Source organism: Pelobates fuscus, chromosome 6 (genome assembly GCF_036172605.1).
Source record: "Pelobates fuscus isolate aPelFus1 chromosome 6, aPelFus1.pri, whole genome shotgun sequence".
NCBI classification, from domain to species: domain Eukaryota; kingdom Metazoa; phylum Chordata; class Amphibia; order Anura; family Pelobatidae; genus Pelobates; species Pelobates fuscus.
The window spans coordinates 241,173,996-241,189,051 of record NC_086322.1 but is presented as its reverse complement, the minus strand read 5'-3'; the positions used below and the strand labels follow the sequence as shown (position 1 = coordinate 241,189,051).

Below are 15,056 nucleotides of genomic sequence, written 5' to 3'. Positions count from 1 at the left end.
ACATACAGGAGGCTCTTGCAGGGTCTAGCAAGCTATTAACATAGCAGGGGATAAGAAAATCTTAATTAAACAGAACTTGCAATAAAGAAAGCCTTAATAGGGCTCTCTTTACAGGAAGTGTTTATGGAAGGCTGTGCAAGTCACATGCAGGGAGGTGTGACTAGTGTGCATAAACAAAGGGATTTAACTCCTAAATGGCAGAGGATTGAGCAGTGAGGCTGCAGGGGCATGTTCTATACACCAAAACTGCTTCATTAAGCTAAAGTTGTTCAGGTGACTATAGTGTCCCTTTAACTTGGGAGATCCCCTTTACCACATCTAGTTTAATTGAGCCAGTAAGACAGGCTAGCATCTCAGCTCAGCAAGTCCTTGTCTTGCATGGATTGGCATTGAGGAGCCGTTCTTCATTCTTTGGATTAGATTACCATTGTTTGAAATCTCTAAGCATGCCAAAGCACAGATATTCTATTTGGTAGAACTTGAGCCTAAAAAATAAAACTGAATTCTGAAAAATTATGCAAAATGAAATGTCTTCTAAACTAAACAACTAATCAGAAATTGCAAATCATGCTGTCAGTCTCTTCATCTAAAAGTGAGTAGAAAAAGTCAGAATGTGAAAATGGAAGCTTGTGTGATCCCAAAAACCACTCCTGCCAAGGAATACCATCCATATAATCCACAAGGCATATTGATGTAGCTGAAAATAAAAGGAAGCCTCACAACGCAGAATCTATTTTTCCTTCCAAGAAAAAATCTTCCATCAAGTCGGCACTGAAAGTTTCCAGGGCTGCAGATCTAATTGCAATATCCAAGTTATGTGAAGACCACATCAACCAGCAAGTTGGCAAATATTTCAATGCTACAAGTACGCAATTTAATAATGTTTTTCACACAGAATTTATTAAAATGGCTAGGGTATAAACCACCGTCATAGTGTCAACTTGGAGATACTATACTGAACATTATATACGATTCATCAATGGATAAAGAATAGACTGTATCCATATAATTTATATAATTCTATAATTTAGCACGGACTAAAAAAAACAATAATTTCAACAAGAGATAAAAAAAAAAAAAACAGAGGCATCCTAGCACTTATTATTTTACGATTCCTATAATTCATCTCCCAAAGTCTAGCAGAACATAACTAAATTATTTTGTTCTGTAATAGTTTGTCTAAAGCAGCTCACATGTTTGCGTTCATTCATTGATCGAATATGGTAAGTCTAGTCTTCTAATCTTTATGTTGCCTTCACCACTGGAAAAAAAACAAACTGCTCATGGGTTGCTTTTGTGCTTCTTTATAGGAAAGCTCCAAGCACCATAACCATTTGTGTGCACTGTCGTGGTTATGGTGCCATGTGTGCCCTGGCAGCCTCCCAGTGTAGTTACACAATTTTCTAATTGTTTGACTTCTTTCTCAGGGTCCGTCTGCAGTTCTCTTGCCCTCAATGAGAGCCGGAAGCTCTCTGACTGGTGGTGCAGGCAAAGCTTATGGTCTGAGAGCTGCTGTGCGCTGGCACAACATTTTGTAAGTAGTCAAACCGTCTTAGAATGGTTTGACTTTTTACTTGAGGTCCACTGCGCACCACTTCCTGCCCTCACTACTTCAAACACAGAGTCTGAGTTATGCCCTGCAATGACCTATGCTCTGCACCACTGGACTTGGCTAAGTCAGAGAGCTTCCAGTGCACTGCTGTCGTTATGGTGCATGGAATGTTCCTTTAATAAACACAATTCTCAACCAGAAATAAACTAGCCCTAGTTTAGGAATACACATTGTTCAACATGGAAAAACACAATGTCTAAATGTGTATTAGAACACATTTTACCAATGTTAATCGGTCTGAGCCCACTCTACCATTGTTTGCAGTGCAACATAGCTTTTATAACTTAACTACATCCTCCCATTGAGTAAGAAATCCTCTCTATCCTCACTACTATATGGAACTAATAAATTCTAGTGGGGTCAGTTACTATAGAATTATGATTAAATTACAACTATTATAAGTATTGTTTATTCCAGTCTAGGACATCTTTCACAATTTAAATCTCAAGTGAAAAAAACAGAAGAGTATCAGGATTGCTAAAGTGTAAAATCAAATTTCCTTTGATCACAAGATATGTTGGCATATAGCTGGTGCCAAAAACATGCTTCAAGACTGTTCATTAGATTCAGTGCATTTTGTGTGTGCTATCTGTTTTAAACAATGTAGGGCATTTGTACCAGCTTGATAGTTGGCAGAATTACTAAGATGAATTATGCAGTGCAACACTATCTCATTCATTGTGTTGACAATCTGAATTTACCGTATTTTGCCTATTTTGATTGAGTTTAAACTGGCATTTTTCTGCTTCACCTTCCTCTTTTAAAAGGTGAGCTGGAATGAAATCCTCAAGTATTTGAAAGCATATTTTCATAACAAAGAAATATTCTCCTGACAAACACATGAATGAAAGGACCTTTTATAATGAAATACGGTCCCATCTTTTTGTACCTGGATTCCAAAGGGTTAATCTTATATTCTTTGTCGTTTCCATATAACGTCACATTGTCTCCTGTGAATAACACACAGCCATTGAAATGATTCAGGTGAAAGGAAAGCTTGTTTTCTCCTGGAAAAAGTGACTAAACTCTCTTGTAGCTTGGAACTTTGAGCAGGTTTATTAAAATTTTGTAAACAGAAATGCAATGTTACGTGGTTTGACAATGATGAGTCAGACTCTTAATGCGTTACAGGTCTAGCATTACGAACAGCGCTGATTATAGTCGGGAATTTTACAGCCTAAGAAAAGTGTGCCTTTTAAATCCCATATGGCAGGTGCAGTCAAAAAAAAAAAAAGAAAAGACAACCGTTTCAATGAAAACAAAGTCTTCCATTACTTCACTCTTTCTACTGATAAATTGGTATGTAACGACACAACAAATGTGCACCTTCGTTCAGTGCTTAAGACTCACAAAGTGACGTCATTTAATTTGGAAAATGAATAAAAAGAAGCTTTTGTCTGATTATTCTCAATTTGACAATATTCCGTTTAACTGTTTAGAGTATGCAGTAGTTGAGTTGGCAGACATATGATTCTGTTATAAGGAGCAGTCTGTAAACTTAATTGTATAGGTACTCTCATTCATAGCAGAATATAGTTGCACAAACCTTTTGGCCTACCTTTCTTTAAATTGGGAGCATTGTCATCTTGCTTTATAGTACTTAAAATATAGTATTACAGCATATTCAACCTGTGTGGACCTTAGCAGCTGGGTTTACTAGAGCTTAATGGGATTTTTATATATTTTTATATATATATATATATATATATATATATATATATACACTCACACAGCTAACTGATATACTTGAGTAATTTTGCTGTATTGCAATTTGGATAAAGTTCTGAGCACGAACATATAAGGAAACTATAGAAGCCGTAATGCTATTTGAGTTCTACTATATGGGTTGCAGAGTTGAGAGTAATAATTACTTAGGGTCCAGTAGTTGAGAACTTAAAAACTAGCAAGAGCTGCACTCTATGTTTACTTTCTTGTTAAATATTTTTAATAGTATTTTTTTTCCATCTCCTTGTTTTATTTTAAATATAGTGTTAGAGTTTTGAGCCAAATCACCAAATATGACTTTATCACCTTTTTCTTCAGCTATTTTAAATAATTATATATGGAATTATATATTAAGACCTCACCCGGTACTCCACACGCTAGTTCTGCAGATGTTTTTGCCCCAGTAATGCCCCTGTTTCCACACATTTGCTCATGAACAGTTGCAGTTTTCCACCTGTATTGTAGAAAACTGGGTCAGCCTTTGAGACTTAGAAACTTCTAGCAAGACTAAACTGATAAAATCAGAATGGTTAACTGGTATTCTTCTGAGATTCTTGATTTACACATTGTGGCACCCTTCTGCAGAACAGTGGATGTTTTGTTATAGGAACTTACGGTAAATAGTAGCTAAACAGGTTTAGTCTTCACAACTGCTTGTTTAGGGTAACAGTCCCGATTATAAGGATCTGCCTTGATTTTGTTCCATGATGTCTTGCAACCCCCGCCATCACACCGTTAGACACTGAGGGGACTAGGACCATGCAGAGAGCACTTCAGCTGCGTTTTTCACATGGTCTGCTCTGAGTGGAACTGCCCAAGAGGTTGTCAGTCAGCCTCATGTGCATTCACACAGGGTTGGCATGCCCCTTATGTGACCACCCATTTTGAGCATCATCAGTGATGCTCTTTGGGTCACTGGCTCACCCCCCTTGGCCTGCCCCACCTCCTGTCCAACTTTCATAGCTCTCAAAGTTTAAAGATATATGGTTTTGATTCATACAAAATAATTTATAGAGAAACCTTTTGGAAATGTTTATTGCAATTGCATGTGAGCCCTGCCAACAAAAGACTTCATGTTCCAATGTCCATACCTTGTGTTTTTCTATATATTTAGTAGACTGTGCAGTTCTCAGCGTACATATAAACTGTTGAAACCTGGCCTTATGCATTATTTTAATGTTGGGTTGTTTACTTTCCTGTACATTTGAGTTTTTATAGGAATAAATGCTGGTGATTTGATGTTTGTGTTCACATTTTGATTAACCAAGCACTGATCCCAAAAATGTGTCAATTTCACAATAATATAGAAAAAAAAAGTAATTTATAAGATACATTTGTCATGACTGCCATGCCCATTCTTAATGCAGCAGAAAAATACTACTTTAAATTACACTCATGGGAAAATAATATTTCTCTTTTCTCCTTGGTAAAAAGGCAAAAATCAGGTGGCATGAAACTTTGTTTGTGTTTCTGGTTTTTAAAGGTTGATATTTTTTTTTCATGCATTCACTCTCTTGTGATAAACTATGACCAGTTTGTTACAATCACAGTCTAATCAAAGTCATCTAAACGGTATTAATGTGTTTTTATAGGATGTGCCTGGTACGAATGAAGCAGGAAGGACGCTCTGGGAAATATATGTGTCGATATGTTGTTCATTCTATGTGGGAAGATGTACAGCAGCGTGGGAAAGTAATGGGAGTAAGTCCAATGGGTTGTTATGTAATATCTCTACCAATGTATTGTTTTACAGTAAGCGGAGTACTGTATACTGTTCGTTGTGTGATGTAGCTCAAGTATAGCTCAGAGAAAGAAGGCAGTTTGACTTAGTTTTATCATAATGGATAACATACGAAAAAACTGGGATCTACTGTGGTGACATCTGTTGTTTCTCAACATGGTCTTGTAGTTTTGTGTGTGTGTGTGTATATTAATGTCTTAAAATACATATTAAGATGAACAACACATGACATATTACATCATGCAGGGCCGGTGCAAGGATTTTTGCCGCCCTGGGCAAACATTTTTTGCCTCTCCCACCCATATAATCTGCCATATGAACCAACGCCAGTGCTGCACACAGTGTCTTTTCTTTGAAAAGGCAGTCTGTTTACATTAAAAAGCCCACAGGCATAGGCTATAGACACCAGAACCACTACATTATGCCGTAGAGGATTCTGGTGACTATAGTGTCCCTTTAATGTGAGGTAAATAAGAGATTCGTGCCACTAATAATATACTGGATTGCCTGCTTACCACCAGATGAGGATAATGATGGCATCATACTGCAGTCTGGCTCCACTGGTCTGGCATTAAAACAGGCTTTCTGGAGGCAGTGCTCACAAAAACAATGAACAGGAAGCAGCTCCATTTTTTGGGGCCCCTTACACAGATCACGATCTGGGCCTACAAGGCCTGCCCATAAGCCTGATGCCTACAAGGCCCACCCATGAGTTCGCTCACAGGGAGTGGAGTGTATGTGTGTAGGGGATGTGTTATGTGTTCTTGTAGAGGATGTAATGTGTGTGTGTTCTTATGGAATGTAATGTATAGGAATACCAATTCGTGTAAGGGATGTAGTGGTTGTGTGTAAGGGATGCAGTGCGTGTGTGTGATGCATTGTGTGAATCTCTGTTTGTAAGGGATGCAAAGTGTGTTTCTGTGTATGTAATGTAATGCAGTGTGTGTGTGCCTGTAAGGGGTGCATTGATTGTGTGTAAGAGATGTGTGTGTGTGTGTGTGTGTGTAAGGGATGTACGCATTGTGTGTGTGTGTAATAGATGCATTTTGTGTTTCTGTGTGTGTAAGGGAAGCATGGTGTGTTTGTGTGAGTGTAGGATGCATTGTATGTTTCAGTGTGTCTGTGTGTGAGTAGGCATGCATTCTGTGTATGTGTGTTTCTATGTATGTGTAAGGATGCATTGTGTATGTGTGTGTGTAGTGTGAAACAGGGTTTGTGGGGTAGGATAAGGGCTGAGAGGGGAGCAGCTCTTTATTTTTATGATTATATTTATTTTAATATCATTTGTTTTGTATATTTGTTTCTTTAAGTTTTGTGTCTTACACTCCCCTTTATTGTATCTCTTACAAGCCCCTTGTGTGTCTATTATACCCCCTCTTTGTATGTCTCCTACATCCTCCCAACCCCTTTGCATGTCTTACTTCCCCAAGCCCCTTTGTGCCTTACTCTTCCCAGCTCCTTGGTGTGTCTCTTTCCCCCCAGGCCCCTCTGTGTGTCTCTCTCCTGAGCCCCTCATTGTGTGTCTCTGTCTCCACTACCAACCCTTCTGTGCTTCTCTTTCACCTCTTCATTAGCCTCTCTGTGTGTCTTCCACTCCCCCCGTCCCTTAATGATCTCTTTCACTTCCCTGTCCCTTAGTGATCTCAACTCCACTTCTCCTCCTGTTTCTTAGTGTTCTCCCCTCCTATCCCTTAGTGTTCTCCCCTCCTATCCCTTAGTGTTCTCCCCTCCTATCCCTTAGTGTTCTCCCCTGCCCTCCTATCCCTTAGTGCTCTCCCCTGTCCCTTAGTGCTCTCCCCTGCTCCCCCTTCCCATAGTGCTCTCCCTCCCCTCTGTCCCTTAGAGTTCTCCCCCCTCCTCCATCTTTCCCTTAATGCCCCCCCCCCATCTTTCCCTTAGTGGTCTCCCCCCCATCTTTCCCTTAGTGGTCTCCCCCCCATCTTTCCCTTAGTGGTCTCCCCCCCATCTTTCCCTTAGTGGTCTCCCCCCCATCTTTCCCTTAGTGGTCTCCCCCCCCATCTTTCCCTTAGTGGTCTCCCCCCCCCCCCATCTTTCCCTTAGTGGTCTCCCCCCCCCCCATCTTTCCCTTAGTGGTCTCCCCCCCCATCTTTCCCTTAGTGGTCTCCCCCCCCCATCTTTCCCTTAGTGGTCTCCCCCCCCCCATCTTTCCCTTAGTGGTCTCCCCCCCCCCATCTTTCCCTTAGTGGTCTCCCCCCCCCCATCTTTCCCTTAGTGGTCTCCCCCCCCCCATCTTTCCCTTAGTGGTCTCCCCCCCCCATCTTTCCCTTAGTGGTCTCCCCCCCCATCTTTCCCTTAGTGGTCTCCCCCCCCATCTTTCCCTTAGTGGTCTCCCCCCCATCTTTCCCTTAGTGGTCTCCCCCCCATCTTTCCCTTAGTGGTCTCCCCCCCATCTTTCCCTTAGTGGTCTCCCCCCCATCTTTCCCTTAGTGGTCTCCCCCCCATCTTTCCCTTAGTGGTACCCCCCCCATCTTTCCCTTAGTGGTACCCCCCCATCTTTCCCTTAGTGGTCTCCCCCCCCCCATCTTTCCCTTAGTGGTCTCCCCCCCCCCCATCTTTCCCTTAGTGGTCTCCCCCCCCCTTCTTTCCCTTAGTGGTCTCCCTTCCCCCATCTTTCCCTTAGTGCCCCCCCATCTTTCCCTTAATGGTGTGGTCTCCCCCCCCATCTTTCCCTTAATGGTCTCTCCTCCCCCCCACCTTTCCCTTAGTAGCCTCTCCTGCCCCCCCACCTTTCCCTTAGTAGTCTCTCCCCCCCCCACCCTTCCCTTAGTGGCCTTTCCCCCCCCCACCTTTCCCTTAGTGGCCTTCCCCCCCCCACCTTTCCCTTAGTGGCCTTCCCCCCCACCTTTCCCTTAGTGGCCTTCCCTTCCACCTTTCCCTTAGTGGCCTCCCCCCCCCACCTTTCCCTTAGTGGCCTTCCCCCCCCACCTTTCCCTTAGTGGCCTTCCCCCCACCTTTCCCTTAGTGGCCTCCCCCCACCCCCCCATCTTTCTCTTAGTTGTCTCCTCCCCCCTATCTTTCCCTTGTCTCTCCTTCTCCACCCCCCATCATTTCCGTTGTGGTCTCTCCTCCGCCCCTCACCTGTCCCTTAGTGGTCTCTCCTCCCCACCCCCAGTTTCTCTTAGTGGTCTCTCCTCCCCACCCCCCAGTGTCCCTTAGTGGTCTCTCCTCTTCTCCCCCTCCTGTACCGCAGTCCGCGCCGTCCGGCCACTCTACAATGAGTGACTGGCAGGAGGGAGCGCTGTGCACTTCCCTCCTGCCGGGTCACTCGAATCTTGCGCCCCCTGGGCGGGCGACTGCCTAAGTCGCCTATAGTACGCGTCGGCCCTGACACCATGTTATGATTTATTTAACAAAAATAATCTCAAATTGGAGAAGCCATGTGTGAAAACACTAAGTACACTCTTTCTGCTTCCATGGGAATTTAGAGGCCAAGTAGCAGACAACTGCTGCTAATCAAATGACCTTGAATAATTAATAATCAGCAAGCGTGACCAGCTCTATAAAAGATGAAGTTTTAGCAGCATTCAGGTGTGTGTTAACACTATGCCAAGCAGAAAATACATCAGCAATGTTCTTAGAGAAGCAATTGTTGCTGCCCATAAAATTAGGAAGGATTATAAGGCAATTTCCAAACAAGGCCCATCATAGTACACTGAAAAAGATTATTCAAAAGTGGAGAACATTCAAGACAGTTGCCAATCTTCACAGGCGTGGATGTCCCAGCAAATTCACCCCAACATCACACCGTGCAATGCTCAGAGAAATTGTAAAAAACCTAAGTCACATCTCAGCCTATAGAGGCCTCAGTTAGCATGTTAAAAGTTCATGGCAGTTCAATTACAAAAGACTGAACAAGTATGGTTTGTTTAGAAGGGTTGCCAGGAGAAAGCATCTTATCTCTAAAAAGAACATGTCAACATGTCTTAGGTTTGCAAAATTGCTTCTGAACAAACCACAAGACTTCTGGAACAATATCCTTTGGACAGACAAGACCAATGTGAAGCAATGTTAGGCCATAATGCACAGTGTCATGTTTGGCAAAAACCAAACACAGCATATCAGCACAAACATACATTGTAACAAACGCACCCTACTTCAAGAGTGTGCGTGACGTAGTTGAGGTGGTGAAAGGGTTGAAGTTCACTATTTGCCTGCACTAAACCGGAAATAATGATAAAATCCCACTTAACACCGTGACCTGCTAAGGAACAGATGATTGCTATTATGTTCTGATATAAAATATAGAATTCTAAGAGTGTACTTTCTTTTACCCATGACTATACATTAAAAAAAGGTGTGCTATACCTTTTAAAATATAGGCACTAAAGCACTTTTTGATAGAGATGCATTGAATCAATGCATCTCTATGAGGAAATTTAAGCATCCCTGTGCAGAGCGTGGAGACGCTGAACGGCAGTTCTGCTTACTGTGCAGCACTGCCCCAGGAAGCACCTCCAGTGGCCATCAGAAGAGTGGTCACTTGGAGGTGTCCTTAGGGGCAATTGCATAAAAATGCCTGAAGGCAATGATTATACTCACCAGAACAACTACATTAAGCATTAAGGTTTTTTGTGTGTAATTTCATAGTACCATCACTAGTTGCATTACACACACACACAAACACTGAGATTCTGCATAGAGACACCTGATACAGCATCTGCTCAGAGTTGCAGTTTTAAATATATAAATTAGGAACAGGTGTTTCGTTTTCAACTCTTGCACCCTGTTCAAAAACATTCTGAAGAGTAGACAACATTTAACGAAATAAGGGGCATTAAACAGAATCATATCTTTAATATCAAAATTAAGAATTGTGTAATGTTTTATTTGATATTTCTTAACACGTTTGCCTTAGTTCATAACCCTCCCGAACACATTGTATATGAGCTTAAGATTGATACAGCTGTGAAAACAAACACTGGCTTCAGCCCCATCAGCTTGTACGGGCAGATTCCAAGAAAACTTGTCACCCTGCTGCCCTTAGGCTAATGAAGTGTATTTCTCCAAAAGATGTCTCGCCAGATGTGTCTGTGGCCAAGTAATGCATTTCCCTATACATTTTCCATTGCAACATATTGTGACAAAACATAAATGGATATACTTGCAGTTTTATGGCACATATTAACTATTTGCATACTGCATTAGTGTGATCAGCACCGCTGAATGGATTGCAATTGTTGTGTGATAATTGTAGATTATGCTAGCTTTAGTGTACCTATAATCTTAATTTTATTAATGACAGGAGGGCGAGTATTTTCTCTCTTCGCTTAAGCTCCACAGCAGCAAAATTTAACATAGCAACAGTGAGAACCAATCAGAAACAACTAACACACAATAAGACTCTGCTCTCTAGGCCACTCCTCCTCTTTCTAGCTGCGAAACCATCAGGAACAGAATAACCAATGAAGAAGGTAGCCGACCAAGCAAACAAGATGAATAACCATCCATAACCGGAACAGAAGATTTAAAGCTTTGCATCTGGTTAAAACTTTAAACTGAAACAAGAGAACAGAGTCAAAAACGGGGATTCATCTTGTGAAGTCGACTACTAAAGGATGTAAACCTGGATTGAAAAACCGTCAACCACATAAAAGAGCTAATTGGACTATACGGCATGTAAACAGATACTCGTAATTCAAAGGTGCACCCTGTCATGAGAAATAATAACGAACATACTTAACTGACCATGCTGACTTGCCTACCACGAAAAATAAGCTGGGTAGGAGAAAAAAAGGGATGGGAAAACACTTGCCTCCTGTCATTAATAAAATTAAGATTATAGGTACACTAAAGCTAGCATAATCTAATATTTTATCACATGACAGGAGGCTTTGTATTTTGCTGTTTTAATGCTCAGACAATAAGGCGAGAGAAGCATGAGAAGATGGGTGAAAATAGAAATAAAGAAAGGTCTGTTCCCAAGACCAGACCAGACATGGAGGATGTCTTGAAGGGAAGCTCTGAAAGTTCCTGCAGCCGCAAAACAATTGATTGACAGTAGAGGTGGACACCACTAGGCTCTGCCCCTCATGCTACACCCCCCCCTCTGTTGTTAGAGTTTCTATGTGGGGGGGTTTCGCCCAGAATTGGGCGGACTCTAAAGTTTTGTTCCACCCATCTATTACCACTGGCTGAATACCAGCTTTGCTGAGATTCGCTGATTGATCACCCTTAGGTAGCCAATCAGGTAAACAGCTATATTAGTAGTAGCCATCGCTGGGCTACTCGCTGATACCCCTGACAGCGTGTTAAGACACCGAAATTCGCGTTGGTTCTTTCTTTTTTGCACCTCACTATGTGTGTGTGTGTGTGTGTGTAGACCACTCACAATGGGTTGTACATTTTTGTTATGTAAATGCACTTTTAGTAACCTGAGGGCTAGTTGGTTCAGGTAGGCACTAGTGGGAATCCCATGGTGCCAAGGTACCAAGGGTCAGTTTGTTTGGCTAGGATTCTAAGGCTTATGCTTCTCCCTTTTTTCTCTTTTTGTTAGTGGACAGCTAAAGTGTAGGGGGGCAGTGGCGTCTCCAGGATTCATATATAGAGGGGGCACATGAGGGGCCAGACATACACACTCATACAAAGACTGACCCTCCCACACAAAGATTGACCCCCCACAAACAGACTGACATAAACACACACAGACTGACATATATATACACACACAGACTGACCGCCCACAGAAAGACTGATCCTCCCCCCACACAGACTGACCCATACAAGCACAGACTGAACCCCTCTCCCCCCCCCCCCCCCCCCCCCACACACACACAGACTGAGCCATAAACACAGCAGCTTGTGATGGGAGACTCAGTGCCCCCGCTTCAACTTCAATTGGGGGAGCACAGTGGGTGCACTGGATGATGTAGGGGAGGGTTTGGGTGGAGACCTTTCTTATTTGTTTCTTCCCCACCATTCTCTCCTTTCTGTCAAGCTACAAGAACCTTAGTTGCTATTAGGATTTCTAGCCCTATTTGGGATAAATTATTGTGTTTTCTCAACACACATTACCTTGATCCCATAAGCTATTTGATCACTCTATGGTATTTAAAAGAGTTTCATCTGGAGTTTTAGACCAGCCTTTTGGCAAATTTAGCCTTTCTTGTCTGGCAACCTGGGGAAGATCTTTCTTACTTTTGTTTCTTTCCCACTACTCTTTTCTTTCTGCCAAGCACCAGGAACCTTAGCTTCTATGATGATTTTTTAGCCCTATTTGGAGACTTATCTACATTATTGTGTTTTTCTCCAACACACATTACCTTGATACTATAAGCTTTCTGGTGACTCTATAGTATTTATAAGAGTTTAATCTTGGGCTTTAGTTCAGCCTTTGGCAGACATCGCTCATATAGCTCTAGACTATAAGCTCGTTTGAGCAGGGTCCTCATCTATCTATTGTTCCTATGTCACTGTGTAATTGTCTCATTTATTGTAAATTTCCACCTCTTTAATAATATTGTAAAGCCCTGGGGAATTAGTTGATGCTATATAAATACCAATAATAATAATAACAATATTGCAATCGCCATACGTATTCCACAGGTACCACTGATCTCTCTGAGCCTAATGTACCCTTCCTTGTTTGGCAGCCTGTGGCTACTCTGTACATAATAGTTAAGGCTATTCACTGCCTTCCCCTCCTGAAGTGCCTTAGTACACTTCAGGTGTTTCCTGTTTTGGTTCTATAAATGTTTGAAAAACATGTATTAAAAGATTATATATTGAAAAACCATGTACATTATACTTTAAAAAGGGGAGGCAAAAACTATGTTATTACATAGTTACATAGACTGAAAAGAGGCATGTGTCCATCAAGTTCAGCCTTTCTCACATCTGTTTTTGCTGTTGATCCAAAAGAAGTAAAAAAAAAAAAAATACCCCAACAGTTGGAATCACTTTAAATTTTGCAACAAACTAGGAAAACGTCCCTTTTTGACCCCATAATGTCAGTCAGAATTATCCTTGGATCAAGAAACTATGACCCCACAATTTAAAAATGATATCCCTGAATAGTATGTGTTTGCAAGTATGCATCTAGTTTCTGTTTAAACATATATAGCCTCTGATAAAACAACTTCTTCAGGCAGAGAATTCCACCTCCAATAGATGGTTGGTCCGCATTTGGTATTTTGCATTTATTTGACTTGTATTGTTTTCTGATATATTCCTTTGGCTCATATTTATATAGATTTTTGTTTTTTCTATGTGTATACATTGTAACTTCAAGTGGGTTACCTTTTAAATGATGCATTGCGCCCAGAGGCGTGCGCAGCCTATTGCATTAAGGTGTGCACCCTAAAGCACAAACACACGCCATGTGTATATGTATGTATGTATGTATATATACATATATATATATATATGTTGGAAGGCCAATTGGCCTGAATTTGTGGGAGGAGTTATGACCCTATATAAACCCTACCCCCCTACTTACCTTTGCCGTTCAATCTGTTTTGACTGTTTTGTTTTGACTAGTTACCTGCATTTCCTGTCAGCCGTTCCCGCCAAAATTCTGCAGCAAGCAAGCAGTCTCCCTCCAACAGCACCTACCGCAGACTTCAGGGCTCGTCCACCGGCTGCCCTGCGGCTTTCCCGACTCGCTACCCGGCTGCCGAGCTTCCGGTCACGAGACCGGCACGCAAACGTAAGCTTCAACGTTCGGGCCTAAACACACGGTGATAGGCTCCCTAGATCTATTACTTACCCGTTCGTTTAAATCCGCCGTTCATGTACTTCTGTGTTCGGGCAATTTTTAGCCGACCGCATAGTACACACGAATTTCGTTCTTTCTTACATACGCTTATACTCACCTTACGTTCGCCTGTTTCTCACTTTCGTTAGACGAAACACATACGAACGGCTGGGTCACGAAACATTTCTTTTTCATTAAGCTAAACCCACCAGTCATAGTATATCTCTCTCACACGTTCGGTAGATGAATGCATAAGGTTCTATGCATTTTATAAAAAAAATTATATTGAAGTATGTTCCTCTATGTATGATTTTATTTATGTTCAGGACACTACCTACATTTTTTCCTTATTCTAAATGTCATTATTTCACCACACTGTCACATTTAAATTATGTATATATCCCAGGTGTTTTTCTCTTAAAGGATCAGTTTCCCCTTTACGGTTGAAGGGCTTAGCCCCACAAAAAACCTCTTAAAGTTATCAAACTCCACGCTCACTTTTCCAGTAGTTCTTATTTTTAAATCTCTGTTAATTGAATGCTATACTCAGGTTCCTTAATTTTAAAAAATAATGTTTTAGGTTGTACTACTTATTCTGTCAAGAAGACTCCAGGAGGTGGTTCCAGTATCCAGTACCACGGTATCAGGTAAATAAGGTAAAAAAATGTACGTTTCTCCTGAGGCCTCATTTCAGCCTCCACGGCCTTTTAACAATACCCTCCCACCTCCCAAAGTGGGCTCAAAACTTTAAACACATCAGGTTAAAAGATGCCTCACTCTCCAGGTTACTTTTATATTAAATGTTAAATTCTGTTTTAATTTCTACATATCTTTACGTAGACCTGCACCATTGCGCAGATTCACTACGCCTTCAACGTCCATCAGTCTATCTGGTTCCCGACGTTCCAGTAGTAGGTATCCCTAATCTTACCCACTACTATTACATCCTTCTAAGGCCTCACTTCGCCTTCATATCTGTCAAATAATATTGCTCAGTTATGGGATCCCAGGGGCTTGTCTCAAAAAAATAATAATAATTTTTTGGACCTATGTTCAGGTCTCTCATTACACAAGCGTTTATGATGCAGTGTTTCTGTTACACACCATTCCATACGTTCTGCATTTTTACACTTGGATTGCCAATTGCTCGCCTGTGGCCTACTAGCATCTTTCTTACCCCTAGGTTCCTGGACTTGACCTGGTTATACAAAGTATATATAGACATATATATTGAAGTCGCCTGACCAATTTCCAATATACAGAAC

At 41.6% G+C, this 15,056-nt stretch overlaps 1 protein-coding gene across 1 annotated transcript in view; it reads left to right on the top strand.

Moving 5' to 3' along the window:
* The window catches only part of LOC134565740 (ubiquinol-cytochrome-c reductase complex assembly factor 1), a 216,431-nt gene that overhangs the window by 117,783 nt on the left and 83,592 nt on the right, over nucleotides 1-15,056 (top strand). The window contains exon 7 of the mRNA XM_063425387.1: nucleotides 4,930-5,038. Within this exon, the coding sequence (XP_063281457.1) occupies nucleotides 4,930-5,038 (109 nt within the window). The remainder of the gene's footprint in view (nucleotides 1-4,929; nucleotides 5,039-15,056) is intronic.